The sequence below is a fragment of the Lipotes vexillifer genome, unplaced genomic scaffold (assembly GCF_000442215.2).
Source record: "Lipotes vexillifer unplaced genomic scaffold, Lipotes_vexillifer_v1.1 scaffold639, whole genome shotgun sequence".
NCBI classification, from domain to species: domain Eukaryota; kingdom Metazoa; phylum Chordata; class Mammalia; order Artiodactyla; family Lipotidae; genus Lipotes; species Lipotes vexillifer.
In genome coordinates, this window is record NW_006786377.1 from 488,225 (window position 1) to 505,172 (window position 16,948).

Consider the following 16,948-nt stretch of genomic DNA (forward strand, 5'->3'; position numbering starts at 1 on the left):
TTGGTCCATAGTAGAGACCAGAAAAGTTCCTTTAGTCACCTAGGGTGACTTCTTGTGTGACACATCGCTGAGATGGATCTGGATTCCTTAGTCACATGTTATCTTGTGTTTTCTCTCTTTCTATGTCCTGGGAAGAACCCCACTCCTGTTATTCTCCTGATATTAGGGCTATTGTCACCTCGTCTTTCTTCTCCTGGGGAGGCATATGTCTGTTGATTTTTCGGGGAGAAAAAAATCTCTCCACTGAGAATTCTTCTCCCAACGTTTGTCAGTTTTCGTTTCATCATGTTGATGCAAGAAGCAAAATTCCATGTACTAGTGATCTCCCCAGATACCTCACGTTCGCTAATCTGCTTTTAAAGCATGGAAAGGGAAATGAACTGGGATAGAGTCTATGGGAAGAATTTGCCATGGAAGATGGATAGGTTTCCACACTTTTCCTAAGTGACTCCATAAACATTTGAGAAGCAAAGAAACTTATAGGTGAGAGTCATGAGTGAGAAGGCAGGACTTTTAGCACTTTAGGCATCTGGTGACCTTACTTAGGCTCTCTGGAGTAACACTGACAAGCCTGGTTACTTTCACTTGGCAGTAATTCCAGCTGGCTTGACCCTTGCTTGTTTGTCTGGTGTTTTGCTCAGGAGAGAGACAGAAGCATGAATTCTTCTCAGATTCTTCCAGAACTAATTCTTGCAGATCTAATTTTTCTGTCACTATTACCTCCTTATAACCCCCCCCTCTCATTTGGATTCCTGCAGACAATGAAGTTGAAGAAGACGAAGGCAGGGACTCTACGGACACAGGTGCTCGTCTCAACTTGGATGCAGAAAATACTTTTGCTCTCAAACAAAAGATACCTGTGTTATAAGAATTTTACTTTTGGGAATTCCAAGTTTCTTTCAACTAGTAACACTCAGAGAAACAATGTTCTAAAAGTTCTTATTTTGCCAACCAGAAATGGGACACTGAAACACAGAGGGCTGGAATACAGTATTAACGAAACAGTATAATCAGTATATTCAGTGTACTGAAACATTTCAGCTACATTATGTTCTATTACCATTTGTTATTCTGTTAAATTCAGGGATAGGAGAATGTTAAAAAAAAAAAAAAAAAAAAGATAGTCTCATCCTCAAGGAGCTTCCAATTTTCCAAATTGGAAATTTCAGGTTTTTCAAAAATGTATAAAAGGATCACTGAAATAAAGGGAAATAGGAAAATGGCCTGGTGCTTGGCTGAACTACAGATCCAGAAAGCCTTGTTTGATCTGTCACTCTCAGCACTGAGTCTGGTACTCTGGCTGTCTCCTGATCAGTTTGTTGATGTGAATTATTCGTATATACTGGTCACAGCATAAAATTATGCTGCTGGGGATAAAGTATAAGAGTACCTTTATATCACAATTGAGTTTCTGTAGTTAGAAGTTCCACAAATAATTAATGGATTCTATTTTTTCCAGGTTGAAAGGCAGACTCAGAGACCTGAATCCAGTTAACCCAGAGACATAAGTTCAATTCAAAATGTCATGGCCTAATATGAAGGAAAAACTCCAGATTTTGGCCAGTGAAAAGACAAGTTTCCTATTTTCTTTATTCTCACATCAGTGGGAGTACAGGCTATCAATAAAGAAAAAGTCATGAACAGGTTTTCAATTAGGGAACATTCTGGGAGGTATGATATGTAAGGTAAGATAACAGGCTAATCAGCTATCCTAGTGAAGCCTCGGTAACTAGCTTGAAAATCTCACCTTGACGCAAGTAAATATAGCAGTTTTGAAAGACCTTGAGTTTCAGGGTCATATAGATCTTGATTCAAATCTTAGTACTATCATTTATTAGCTGGACAAATTTGGGCTTATTAATTATATTTTCTGAGTTTTATTTTCTTCATCTGTAAAACTTGGAAGATTTGGTGTCTTCCTTAAATGGTTGGTGTAAATATGAAAAAATTTTAAAATAGTATATTTAAGGATTATTGGTTTGGAGTCTAATTTGTAGTAACTTTCAATAAATGTTAGCTAAGGTGATGTGATGATGATGATGCCTCTCATGGGTTTCAAATTTAATGAGGCAGATACTATTCTCTGACAAGACACAGCTTAAATGTTTATACTTATATTAATTTTGCTTATATTTAATTTTTTTAGCATGCTTTCTCATGTGTGCTAAAGATAACTGATGCGTCATAGCCTAGATTGTTCTAAAATCACAGCTATTTTCCTTCACCAGTTATCTCCCCCACCCAAGGATTTGGTATGTTAAACTCCACCTCTTCATCTATTTTAACTAGAAAGTTGACCAATATATTATAAATATCTCAGCTACACGAAAGCATGGTTTCTATTATTATTCCAGAAGAGTACATTTTTTGATAAAGGACATATATCTTTATGTAAGATATACTTTTTTTTCCATTTTTTTAAACATCTTTATTAGAGTATAACTGCTTTACAATGGTGTGTTAGTTTCTGTTTTATAACAAAGTGAATCATTTATACATATACATGTATCCCCGTATCTCCTCCCTCTTGCATCTCCCTCCCACCCTCCCTATCCCAGCCCTCTAGCTGCTCACAAAGCACCGAGCTGATCTCCCTGTGCTATGCAGCTGCTTCCCACTAGCTATCGGTTTTATGTTTGGTAGCGTATATATGTCCATGCCACTCTCTCACTTTGTCCCAGCTTCCCCTTCCCCTTCCCCATATCCTCAAGTCCATTCTCTATTAGGTCTGCAAGGGTGTGTAGATGGGCACGTTCATTCATTCATTCATTCATATGCTCTTATTTTTGAGTTTCTAAAGTGTTGAGAAAATAGTACTCTTGTGGAAATGATCATTGGTGTGGTTTGTATTTTAATATATGCTTTGTGGCATTGACTTGTACCAATGTACCAATGTATTTTGTGGGAATGTGACATATTTATTTATAGGCAGGAAACGTCTACATTTTTTCAGAGTAATGATCCTTTTTCAAAAGATGGCATCAATTTCTCCTTTGACACTTATATCCTAAATTCCACAAAATGGGTAGTAATTTTAAAGAACAGAAGTTTTGGGTCTGACTTCTAACTTGAGATTTCTGCTGCCTATGTTTATGTATGACAGGGTATTCGGAAATAAAATGGACGTTGTTTCAGGGTAGTGACACACTAATGAATGTCCTACAGCAATGGTTCTTGAGATTTTCTTCCTGTGAATCCCATTCATTCCAGACTCTACTATTCCACTGCTTTATTCTTAGTATTTGTGGAATGTTTATAACATCTGCTTTGAGAAATACTTGTAAATCCTGGTCAATAGGATTCTGTGTCATTGTTCTATGGAAATTAGCCAAGGCCCTCTCCACTCACTTTTCTCTATCTTGTATCTGAAACATAAATAATACCTTGAACGAAATTCAGAAAATTAAATAAAGACTTAAATCAAAAGGTTTCCCATTGCTAGGCTTGGTGCTGGAGGAAGATGAACTACAGTAATTGTAATAAACCTTGGGAATAGTGTTTGTCTGATAGTGTGGTTGAAGAACACTGGGTTAGTTATCCTGGTCCTATCTTTGGCGTTTATCAGCTGGTGAAATGATTTAATTTTCTTTTCCACTAGACTGTACTTTTGGAGAGAGGTAGGACTGGGTCTACTTTGCTCAGTGGTAGATTTTGGAGCTTCTAGGAGGGTGCTTTGTAAGTAGTGTTGAACAAACATAGCAAATAAATGAGCTTCAATTTCATCTTCTTCAGTATTAGTTTGACTTACAATTTTTTTCCTTGTTTAAACTCACAAAAATTTTACAAAATCAAATTATTCAATGTAATGAAAAAATTAAAGTCCTATATAATTTTAAGGCATTACATTTATTCTTTAAATATCTATTTTGCTTATTTTGCAAAGTGGTTAAATAAGCTTCCTTTTATCATCAGAAGGAATGACTGTTTGAAGGATCTCAATTAACATTGTCTGCTTTTAATAGAACCTCTTATTTTTGTGGCCTTGGATCACCAACATCATCAGAAACATGCTCATATATAATTTCCTTCAACCCATGTGGTTTCCTCTTTAGAGCTGATGGGGCTGAGTAAGTGTTAAGTTATAATGTTGATAAAAATTTCCTTGTTCTTCTTGGCAGGCACAATCAAGTTCTGATGTTCAGGTTATACTGCCAGCAGCATTTTTCAATGAACGTTAATAGTCCCCCACAAAATGCTCAACCTTTCAGTGGCACTGAACCCAGTGTTTCAGTGAAAAAATGCTCAGAAGCAAAGGGCTTTTCTTTCGCTGATCTCCTTGTTCCACAGTTTCTGTACTTGGAATACTCTCAGAGAACTCTCAGTTCTCAGTTCTCTTGAGTGGGTCTCAAGGATATTATTTTCTATCTTGTGCTTGCTTTGTTTATAGAGTTTACTACTCTGGTTTAAAAGTTGACAGGCATTGCCTTGCAAGTCCTGGAAAAATCCATTATGAAGGTGTTAGGAATAGACATTCACGTGGACTCACTGTACCATCACAAATACATCCTCCATGAAGACCTCCATCTTTTTAACAGTTTTACTGTGATTAGTGAGTCAGACTCATAACAGAAGCCAGGACTTTTCACAGGGATGGTATGTTAAAATTCCTGAATTTCCAAAGCTCGTGTTCAAAGGACACCATTATTATAAGTTATTTCTTTTAATTCAAGTAAACTACTCTGCTGGGTAAAAAGGAGTTTCATTATATGCAGTCAGCATTTAGACTTGGATTCTGCTTTAGACACTTGGACTGTGACACCAATTTAAATGTGAAATATTTAAGTTAAATATAGCTATTCTTTTTCAAAAACAATAATTGGTTTGCGTCTTTTTTCTCCATTAACTTATCATATAATATAGAAAGACTTATCAACAGGGAGCCAAGTAAACTGCAGTTATGTGTCCTTAGAATTCTCTTCCCATCATCATGGTTGCTAAACAAAATGATATTGGAGTGATCCAGTGCATTGGAATGAATCAAAGAATGACAACAGTAACACCCATGCAATGCCTTGCCTTGCCTCTGCAGAAACTGTGATTCCAAAATGATAAACTGCATTTCAAAATGTAAGAATAATAATATGATTGATCTATGGTAAGGCAGGAGTAGTGGGTGAATGTTGAGATCTTGCATGCCGATGGTGTGAGCCCAGTGGGAGGGAAGGGAAGAAATTCCCAGTGGGAGGGAAGCAAATAACAAAACTTATTTCTCTCATATAGCACTTTTAGAATTTACCACCCATTTCCATAGATCTTATCTAATTTGGACCTAAAATTTATGTGAGGTTGAATATGATTAGTATTCCTCATTCCAGAATTAGCACTGTTTCCATGCCAGTATGCCTGCTATGAAGGGAGATGATTGGTCAACTTTAGGAAAATTGTTAAAACATCCTGAGCTTTAGCTTTTCTGGGAGGTAGTTTAATTTACTCTTTATTCTCCAAGCAGCTTCATAATGTTCAGAGAAATGAAACATGGACAGATCTCTTAAACCTCCTTGTCAAAAAGGACTGCTCTCTCATCCATGAAACAGGTAGGTTGGTCCAGATCTGTGTGCCCCAATCTCGACTGCACATTAGACTCACCAAGGGAGCTTTTAGACCTACCTGTGCCCGGGAGTTATGCCCAGAGTTTCTAATTTAATTAGCCTTAGGTGGAAGTGGGTTTTCTTTCTTTCTTTTTTTTAAAGGCTTCCCAGGTGAATCTGATGTGCAACCAGGATTGAGAACCACTGGAATGGAATATCTGGGAGGTCTTCTCCTTTGTCTCTTAAGTGCGTTGCAAGGATTTATGCAATAGCTCTGATGTTCTATGAGTTCATTGGAAGGAAATTCAAATTTTATTATTCATTTTATCCTGTCTGGGTTTCTTGCTAGAATTTAGATCCAACTCTCACCTAAGAGATTCTGGGAACTGTAGCATTCTTCAGCTGGACTCTTTGTCACCCGGGTAAAACTCTCCCTAACTTAGCTCTCCTTGCAAACTTGTACCTGGTGGCCATCTGGCTGAAAGTTTTCTCTGAACACAAGTGGTCAAAGAAGCAGTCATTTGGATACAGATGGGGACTGAATTAAAGATGAGAAATCAGGCAGGGAGGAGATTTCAGTGAGTTTTAGGAAATGATTGAGGGAAACCATGGGCGGGAAGTCAAGGGATTACAAATACCACAGAACACCTAGGCTTACCCTAGTCCTCTTTATGCAGCTGGACAGTCTAAGTTCTAAAACACAGGGAATAACATTTTTCAAGGCGACTTTTGAGAACCACAGAAAACAAATTAAAAAAAAATGAGCAAGTTACGTAAGTCACAAAGAAGAGGAAAAAAAATCCGAGCAATGAGCTTTTGTGCTTCAAAGGGCCTAAAGGGAGGTGGAGGGCAATGAAGCTGCCAGTCACCATCTGGGTGCATGGGGGTGGGTGTGTGTGTAGGCATAGGTGTCTTTGAGGACAGATTTCATATTTGCTAAGAAGTTAATGTGAATTTACAGATGACAATTTCAATTTTTCCTGAAAGCTTCAAATGATTGAAGATGAAAATACTGTGGAAAGGCCTAGAAAATTGCACTGATTTAAGATAACCACAAAGCATATTTAATAGATGGAAATTTTTAAGAACCGCTATTTTCTAAGCACTTACTCCTTAATCACTGGCCAAGAGTGGTAATGAATATTGCGGTTTGTCTGGGTTGGATGAAGAGTTGGGGGTTGAAGGTGGACACCTGGGGTGACATGGAGATGATCCTGTGTGATTTTAACTATTTTAACTTCGACATCAGTTTCAGAAACGCAGTATCCTCTGTCGTAAAAATCTATGACCACTTTTCTTATTTGTGTTAAACTTCATTTTGTATTGATATTTCCTCATGTTGAAAAATACTGCAAGGTGGTACTAGGTTACTTTTACAAAATGCTTTGTTTCCATCTAGTAAACAACAAAATGCAATCAAATTTGCCAAAGAAGGAAATATGTTCTTTTTTATGACCACTAAGTTTTATTTAGCACGTTTGTACCAGAGTTTGGCAAATGACAGCTTGTGGGCCAAATCTGTCAGCTAGGAATGATTTTACATTCTAAGTTGTATTTTAATTTTTTTATATGTATAATAACTAGTTTGGCTGTTTTTAATCTGAGGCTGCTACAAGGAAGTAATTTGGTAACACTTATTATGGAATCATTTGCATTGTATAATCAAGTAAACCAAAATGAAGGTTTGCATTTTTTTGTACTGAATGAAGAATCGTTTCATTCTTGTAAAATGAGTTAACAAAAGAAGGTGTGGCATGATTATTTTCCTGATAATCAAATGTATGGATTTTCATAAAAGTCAACTAAAAGATTAGGCAAAATTATTAAAAAATGCTAGTTAGAAAATCAATCTCTTTTTTATCATTAATGAGAAATATTTTAGGAGCTAAGTTTTTACATGTCTGCCTTTTACATCTTCACAGTTAGAATAATCAAAAAACAAAAATAAGTTTGTAGGTAGTTATATATTTTTTAACGGTTGAGAAAAATAATATTTTGAGGCATGTGAAAATTATACGGAAATTCAAATTTTAGCGTCTACCTAAAGTTTTATTGGAACATAGTCATGTCCATTCATTTGAATTTTGTCCATGGCTACTTTGGGCCTACAGTGGCAGAGTGGAATAATTGTGACCAGAGACCATGTGGTTGCAAAGCCTAATATATCGACTTTCTGGCCCTTTACAGTAAACATTTGTCACCCCCTGGGGTAGACTGAGAGGTGATCCCTCTTCACCTGATGGGTGTGAGTTGTATGTGCACCTAAATATCGTAAAATGAGGTGAGATTCTTACTTCAGAATCATTTAAATCCAAACTTTACATCGGCTCATGAAAACATCTTGGTAGCAAATAGGTTTTTAGGTTCCAGATTACATCCCTACTTTATTTGAGCATTCTCACCTTTCTCAGTGTGGAGGGACCAGGCTAATTCACACACCTGGAGCCATTAAATTGTAGGCAGTTTAGTTTCTAATTGAAAACTAGAGTAAGAATTTTGTGGCTTAAAAATTACTCCAAAGTTTATTGAGTAAAAGTATCAAGTACGCTATATATAAAATAGATAATCAACAAAGACCTACTGTATAACACAGGGAACTCCACTCAATGTTCTGTAATAACCTATATGGGAAAAGAATCTGAAAAAGAATAGGTGTAGGTGTATGTATAACTAAATCACTTTGCTGTACACCTGAAACTAACACAACATTGTAAGTGAGCTATACTCCAATATAAAATAAAAATTTTAAAAGTAAAGTGATTAGCAAACAAAAAAATATCAAGTAATAGTTGTGATTGTATGACTATAGTGCAATTACATACTACTTATTAGGTGAAAGTTTTCTTTCTGGAGTTTAGAGCTTCACCGGAAGTAGAAGCATAAGACTTCAGACAACTGAACTAAATCCTAAATTGTAAGTATAATCTAGACATTCACATGGGGTTATTACATAATCCCAATTATATTTAAACTTCTATTTTTAGAAATATAAGGGAATCAATTTAATTTCGAGAATTTTATTTCAATATGCAAAATTATGAAAACTGAGCTGTACCAGTGGATTGATATCAGCAAATAATAAATTCAAATAAAACACATATATACCTACACATAAGTCCACAAACTTTGAGTGGGAAATAGATTGTTACTCTTATAATTTAAACATAGAAAGTAAAATTTTAAAGAGTGAAAAAATAAAAAGTTATTACAGTCAATTCTCATTATTCATGGTAGTTTTGTTCTACAGACTTGCTTTACCTACTGAATTAGAGAAGACTGAAGCTTTGCTTCTGGAGCAAATAAATACAGGGGGAGGTTCCTGTGAGCCTCCAATCACATTTTCATCAACTAATCAATACATAACGTTCTGTTATGTGTGTTCCTGTTTAAAGGCATATTATTTAATATATATTGTTGATTCATTGACTCTGAACTCCTATAACACCCACATGAAGCTTATCTAATACGCCTCCTTTTCCCATTAGGTACCTCACAGCCATCTTGTGCTTAGGACACTGCACAGCAATTCAACACTACACCTGGGGTCATTTAAAAAACTTTTATTTTATATTGGAGTATAGCTGATTAACAATGTTGTGTTAGTTTCAGGTGTACAGCAAAGTGTTTCAGATATACACATGCATGTATCTATTTTTTTCAAATTCTTTTCCCATTTGGGTTATTACAGAATATTGAGCAGAGTTTCCCGTGCTATACAGGAAACTGTCCTTGTTGGTTCTCTATTTTAAATGTAACAGTGGGTACATGTCAATCCACCTGGGGCCATTTTATTTACTTATTTATTATTATTATTATTTTTGCGGTACGCGGGCCTCTCACTGTTGTGGTCTCTCCCATTGCAGAGCACAGGCTCCGGACGCGCAGGCTCAGCGGCCATGGCTCACGGGCCTAGCCGCTCCGCGGCATGTGGCATCCTCCCAGACCGGGGCACGAACCCATGTCCCCTGCATCGTCAGGCGGACTCTCAACCACTGCGCCACCAGGGAAGCCCCACCTGGGGCTATTTTAAACAGTGAAATCACCAACAACAAAACCATCAAAAACGCTAAAAATGTGGCCCTAAATAGACCTCAGAAAGGAAATATTTACACTGAGAGCTGAAACAGGAAGGCAGAGTGTTGTTTCGTTTGACCTCAGCTAGGAATTTGCCCATCAGAGCAACTCTGCACTTGTCTGTGACAGACCCCAAAAGCCCATGAATACGGATTTTAGGGTTGCAGATAAATTTTAGCAAGTAAGGTTGTTTGCAAATGCAGAATCTATGAATAATGAAGGTGGACTACGTATGCAACATTCTTCAAGGGAATATTTTAAAAACAGCTGAAGAAGAAAATCCACAAGCTAAGTTCCATATTAAATATGACAGTGAGTTCATGGCATGAAGACAAGTTTTATGTTTGTATTATCATTTATCAAAATTAGAGGGAATAGCTTGAAAACAAAATGGATATCCATATGTTTCAATTATCAGTCTGTCACTAGATACCTAGGTATGGTGCTCCGATTTAAAAACTTATGTGGTCCGTTTAATTCTGCATATTGAAATAAAATTCTCAAAATTAGATTGATTCCCTTGTATTTCTAAAAACAGAAGTTTAAATATATGCAAATGACAAACTAATACATGATTGAATTAAAAAAGCAAACTGTACTTGATAATATTCTTGCCTAGACAGAAACTGATATCTAGAATAGATTGATCTCTCTCTCTCATCTGATAGAATCCATCACGTGTTTCATCATGTGTAAAAGCCCTACCTGCCCTACCCATTGGCTTATAGAGGTTCACTTGGTTAGATTCGGTAGAGCCACTATCTCTCTGATCAGTTTTGCAATGCAACATCCAGAATGTGATTAATTTCTTTTTTTTTATAACATCTTTATTGGGGTATAATTGCTTTACAATGCTGTGTTAGTTTCTGCTTTATAACAAAGTGAATCAGTTATACATACACATATGTTCCCATATCTCTTCCCTCTTGCGTCTCCCTCCCTCCCACCCTCCCTATCCCACCCCTCCAGGTGGTCACAAAGCACCGAGCTGATATCCCTGTGCTACAGAATGTGATTAATTTCTGAAGACAAATATTCAGGTAATTTCTCTATGAATTAGGAGAAAATGAAAGTCTCATATTTTAAAATTCCACTCAACATTTAGTCTTCGTATTTATCAATATATTTAAAAATGCTCCTTTTTTTTTTAGTGTTTAGCAACTTGTTTTAATTTATATGATGACAATTCTATAACTAAGATTTAGAACAGAAGTTATAAGACAGGATTCTTAAGAAATATGTATTCTTTTTTTTAACATCTTTATTGGACTATAATTGCTTTACAATGGTGTGTTAGTTTCTGCTTTATAACAAAGTGAATCAGCTATTATCTATTGAAATGAGTTTATCTTTTCCTGCTAACTGAAACAATTTGGTTTCAATTCATAACTAAAGTGCATTACTAGAAGAAATAACATTTCAGCTTTTACGTGTAAGGGGTCCTCCAAGGCTTACAAAACCCCAAAGTAAATATTGCCAGTATTTATCTTGAATGACATTTTGAAGTTGTCAGAAATTATTTCTATTTCCTTCTTAGAAGTGGAGAAATTATGCCTGGGTTATATTCATGAACAGATATATTTGTTGCATCAGTTGCTGAAAACATTTTTTTGAGTATTGTAGATAAGTAACATGGAAATATTTGTCACTATGGGAAAACACAAAGAAATCTTTAGATTAATTTAAAACACATCCTTAGAGATAGATTAAAAGGATATAGGAGAGGTAATGACCTGAGTTTTTGTTTGTTTGTTTGCTTTTATGTTGTTTTGTTTGACTTTTTTTTCTATCCTCGATCTGCCGGAACTAGAACAACTCTGGGCAAATAGTGAAATTATGTATATCAACATTAATATAAAATATAAATAATATATGCAGTTTGAAGAGCATGTTTAAATGATTACCCTTCATTTGTGGAAACACACATGTGAAATAAAATTTTAACAATATGTATATGAATAATAACCACCAAATTTACAATAGTGATAGTCTCAGGGGAGGGAGTATAATGGGAGAAGAGAGATGGCTTCTTATATATATTATTATGCATATACAATTATGTATTATATATTACACTATGTTTTGTATCCAATATGTAAATTATGTACAATTATGTATTATGTATATATAAATATATAATATATATAATATAACATATATATTATTAGAGGTATATATAATTATCATAATTATACATAATGTTTAAAGGTGAAGAATCATATTATTCTCTATATATTTCTTTATGTTGGAAATATTTCATAAAGTATAAGATAGCTCATTCATGAAAGGAGAGAAGGAAAAGAAATTCAGTGATAACTCTATGCAAATGACAGAGACATAGCTTACAACGGAGGAAATGAAAAACCATTTAGTGTTGTCAGGACACACTGAGAAAGAGGTGTTCCCAGCAGAATTAGCACCTGTACGGGAAACAGCAGTTACAGTTCACATTGTGATAGATGTTACTAGGATCTCTCCACTGATCATTCTGTACTTTAAACCTGAATCAAATATGTAATAATATTTAATACACAGAGACCATAGGACATGTTTTAAAATTAGAAATACTTCTTAGTGAAATCAAAGATAATACCATCTTGCATATATTTAAATGCTCTTATCTGATAACTAGTCATATTGAGAATTCATCTCGTCAAGTTAAGAAATAATCTTAAAAAAAAGGCCATATAATTTGGCACCCTTCATTGGAACTTTATTTGGAAGGATGGCTTACATAGCCCCCAGAGATCTAACAGTTTCTAACCCTTTACTTTTTCCAACAGTGTCTGCATAGACCATAACTAAATGGACAAATCTCTTAAAAAAAACTCACAAAATAAATACATCTGGGACTATATCAGTTTTTACAGTTATGGTTAATTCTATGCTTTGGTCAAATATTTTCACTAAGTGAAACACTCCTGGTGGCTATAACTTTGTGTATTATTTTGATTGATTTTTTTTTTCTTTAAAACATTCTTGACAATAATATACTATTATCCCATTTTAAATGATTGCCACATATTGTAATATTTTTATCACCTTATTTTTCCAGAATAACTGTGGTAAGTTTTAATATATAGTTACCATGCAAGTAATTTTTTTCTTTAAAACCAAAAAAGCTTTCAGATAATGAACAGTTATAACAGTCTATCATTCAACATCTGAATTTTAAAACTTTAGATCATGTAGCAATATCTCTTTTCCTCCCTTATGTTCCTTAGAACAGCACTGTGTAAGAATGTTACTTGTTATATTATTTAATAATGTTGTTGATGAAGTTATGATGATGGTGGAGTTAAGATACAGAACTGAAAATCATTAATCATTCATGGCATCTATATTACCTGTTATTTTTGTTGTTGTTTTTTGTTGCCATAGTCAGTGGACCTCATGGTTCACTCAATGTGTTAAGACATTCTAATAAATGTAATCTTAATCTGGTTAGGAAACCATAACTACTTGAAAATTCAAAAGTATTTGTTGAATTTTAAATAATAGCAGGAAGTAAGCATTTCACCTCAGTACTTTAATAGATGCAGCATTATATTCAGCTTTCTAACAGAGGCAATAATGTCCCCGAACTGATCATTTTGTAGTGAAATAACCACAGCCTGGAGACAGTCCAGTTAAATTTCTCAGCTAAATAGATATAGTTTCTTCACTCCCCAGAGGCTTTCCTCATCACTTCATTTATCACTGAACTATTTTTCTGTTTCACAGTCATATACCCAGAGGATCACCTGACCTTGGAATTAAACACCTGGCTTGCCACAGGTGGGTGTTTGGGGTCCCCTTTTTTTTTTGATCTTCTTTTAACACATTTATTGGAGTATAATTGCTTTACAATGTTGGGTTAGTTTCTGTTGTATAAAAAAAGTGAATGTATTTTGTTAAAACTTTAAGCACAGAAAAGTAAAGCATAATATCATGTTCTCAGAGACAGTGTCACCATCCTTTTCCAAGTCATCAGAAGTTCAGAGGTTTTACATTTTAATGCCTTTAGAACAAACTCACCCAAGTAGTAATCTCTTAAACACTAGAATAAAACAAATCTGCTTATTTCACAGCCAGCTGCTGCTCTATTGGCTCTCGCTTTATAGAAAAGCATAAACTAGAGAGGAGAAAAGTCAGGAAGGAAAATACCAAGAGAAGCAATAACAGAGCATAAAAGATTATGTCTGAGATGGCAGGGTATCAAGATGGTTTGGTAATTTCTATTTATCCTTCATTATCCAGGATTACAGACGTAAATTTGGACTGATTTATTATTTCCACATTATTATCTAAACCTACTCTGTCAATCTTCTAGTTGAATTAACTCAAATCATGATTTGCCAGTCTAATAAACACAAAATTATATTGGCTAAGAACAATTCCGTGGTACTGAACTAATGAATCATCTGTCCTTGGAGAAATCATTTATGTTTTCTCTGCCACATTTTAATCACCTAGCCTAGAAAAGCTCTAGTTTCCCTTCTAGCTCTATAAGCTCATGATTCTATGAATTTTCTTAGGAGAAATGAGAAACATTTTCCCTTCGTGAAGCAGACCTTTAATTGTTATTTTTATTATCATAAATGCAAAAGAGACAGTTTTTGTCTTTGATATGAAGCTTTATACTGAATTACATAAAGTAATGTTTTAAAAAATAAATTCTTCCATTGATTTTCTCCCTGCATTTTTCCTTTTGTTGTTAGCTTTCTTTGCAATAGATGGTGCTCTTTTCTCAGAGAAACTACTTATCTTATTCCTCATCAAAAGATCAGGAAAATTAGTTTTACTCTTTAACAATCATTAATTAAAGAAATCGTACATCAAAGTAGAAAGAATTGATAAGCAACTTGCAGCACGTTGATAATGGAGGCATAATGGAGAAAATGATTGTTAAATGATTAAAGAGCTCCATTGAAACCTGCAATACTTGCTGAATAGATGAAGCCAATATTGTAGCCAAATATGAAAATGCCATGCTTGCTACATACATAGAACCCCTAGTAGAAAGAAAATCCTAAATCAGGAGCCATTTCAAAGTATTAAAATAATTATCTACTTCAACAAAAGTGAAAATATAGTATTCCATATTAGCATGTAGGATTTGAATATGCACATCAACACTAACAATCTATTTACATCAATCTCAATGCTGAGAGTTTGCACACTCTTTGCCAGATAAACCTGGAACATCTGGGCAAATAGAAAGTGGGCCATGGACTCTTTTGAAATAATTTCATTGGATAAAGACACTTCTTAATTTTTCCAGAGCAACCATTACAACTTGTTATATAATAGTTTATAATCCAGAATTATGCTGCCTTTGGTCACTTCTAACTAGTTTCAGCTTTTGGAGGCATTGAAAAACTGTCATGTCCTGCAGTTCTGAACCACCCTACCTATTCCCATTCAGTTTGTGACTCTCCTAGCAGATCTGCAGCTGCCAACTGCAAACTGGCCTAGACAACACAGCTGTCATGTTTGTTACAGCAATACGACACTATTTACTGTGGAAAGACACCAGAAAAACTTCCTCTGTGAGTGTGGCCTCAGGATGGAAGGAAGAGTGGAATAAGGGCTGCTATGACCAAGGAAGAGGAAGGTGGGCCAGTGGTGCAGCAAAATACCCTGGCACCAGAAGGAGTAGGAAAGTTGCCAAGGTTCATCTCTGGAAAGAACTGAGCAGGAACCCTGCCTCTCCTCCCCCCAATTAGGGGTAAAATAACTAGAATTTCTCTTCCATTATTCACAAATTATTCTTTCCACAGCTCCTTTGGAAGGGACTGTGGGACACTGTGCTCAAGAGCTAAGAGCCCTCTTGGCTCAGTATAAGCAAGCTGTAAGATAGACTTTTTTTTTTTTTGCCAGAGCTTTATAGTTTTACCAGAGCAACTTCTCTGCTCCCAAAATTTTGGATTATGTCTTTATCAACGGAGCGAAGAATAGAAAAGTAGGAGTTTGTACTCAAACAGCAACCACTCCATCCACTGTCACCTCCATACTCTCCCCTGTTTACCTCCCTTTTCTCACCCTCCCGCCGGACACCCTTTATGCCCCTATTAGCCACTGAAATCTACACTCGGAGCCCTGTAGCCTTCCTTACCTGACAATCACATACATGACCAGGAAGTTTCCGAAGAGACCCACCACGCACACAATGGAGTAGAGGGCCATGATGGTGATGGCCGTGATCATGGAAGGACTGCCGGTCGAAGGGCACAGGCTGTCGCTCCCGCCCAGCTCGGTGCGGTTCGGACCGCATGGGTCGGACAGGTTGCCTTCTAAGTGGGAGAAGTTGACCCAGGAACTAGGGCTAGGTCCCGGGGAGCAACTTGAATAGGGCGTGAAGGGATCAGTGCAATTGCTGGCGTTCTTGGGGACCGTGCTGCTGTCCATGGTGCTGAAGACCGGCCGGCTGGGACCACGTTGCGAGTAACCGCGAGCGCCCGGACTTTCAGGGTCTACGCGCCTCCGCGGCTTCCTCTCGCCGCTGCCACAGCTCCGGCTATTTCTTATAGACCAACCCTTGCGGAGCCAGAGAGCAGAGTCAGGCAGAAGGAGAGAGCTAAGCATCGGACGGCATCCTCTGCTTGTAGCCCCCTCCCACCTTAGAAGTACACAGACACATCGTCAACCCCACACCGCTGGGGGGAGGGGAAGGAGGGCTGTGCGGGATCCAGAGGCTGGAGCGGAGGGAGGAGAGAGAAGTGGATTTTGCGCAAAGCGATCCAACGACTTGGTTTCCTCACTCGGCACTCCTCTGTGCAAACACCTCTAAGGAGGGGCAGAACCAGTTGGAGAGAAGGGGTTGGGAGTGAGACAAACAGAGAGTTGGTTTTTGGAGGCTGTAAAGCATAAGAAAGGGGGCTGACATCACTCTTTTTCCAGCGCCGTTTTCTCAGTATAACATGACAGGAAAGACATTGACTTGATGCAACTCTGACCACCCTACACCCCAGCGCTCTTCCATCCTTACTGCCTAAGCAATCGTTTGGGGGCAGGGTACAGAATCTCCTTGCCTCAGACCCGCCTGTCCGCGAAAATGTAACCGTGTGTTTCCTATCACCAAGTGAGAATTTCCAACCCTTCAAACCTGCCTGAAACAAGAGTGATTCCCTCTCTGAAAAAGAAATGAAAAACAAACTTTTAGAGAGGAAACCTATTCCCTTTACTCCATATTCCCTTATTTACCCTAGAGTAGAAACTTTATTTGCATCTGATTTCTATCCTGGTGAGGAAGAGGCATAGGAACTGGGTACAGAAATCAGGGAGTTGTGGTGTCCAGAAAAGTCAAAGAAAGACAACGGTGACATTCCATATATAAATCTCATACGTTTGGAATTATTAATTAT

The 16,948-nt window shown here is 36.6% G+C and overlaps 1 protein-coding gene across 4 annotated transcripts in view; it reads right to left on the reverse strand.

The window, feature by feature from the left end:
• OPRM1 (opioid receptor mu 1) overlaps positions 1 to 16,438 on the reverse strand; it is a 53,518-nt gene extending 37,080 nt beyond the window's left edge. For all 4 annotated transcript variants that reach the window (XM_007458733.1, XM_007458734.1, XM_007458732.1 and 1 more), the window contains exon 1: positions 15,700 to 16,438. In XM_007458733.1, the coding sequence (XP_007458795.1) occupies positions 15,700 to 16,169 (470 nt within the window). In that variant the 5' untranslated portion in view covers positions 16,170 to 16,438. The remainder of the gene's footprint in view (positions 1 to 15,699) is intronic.
• Between the last annotated feature and the right edge of the window lie 510 nt (positions 16,439 to 16,948).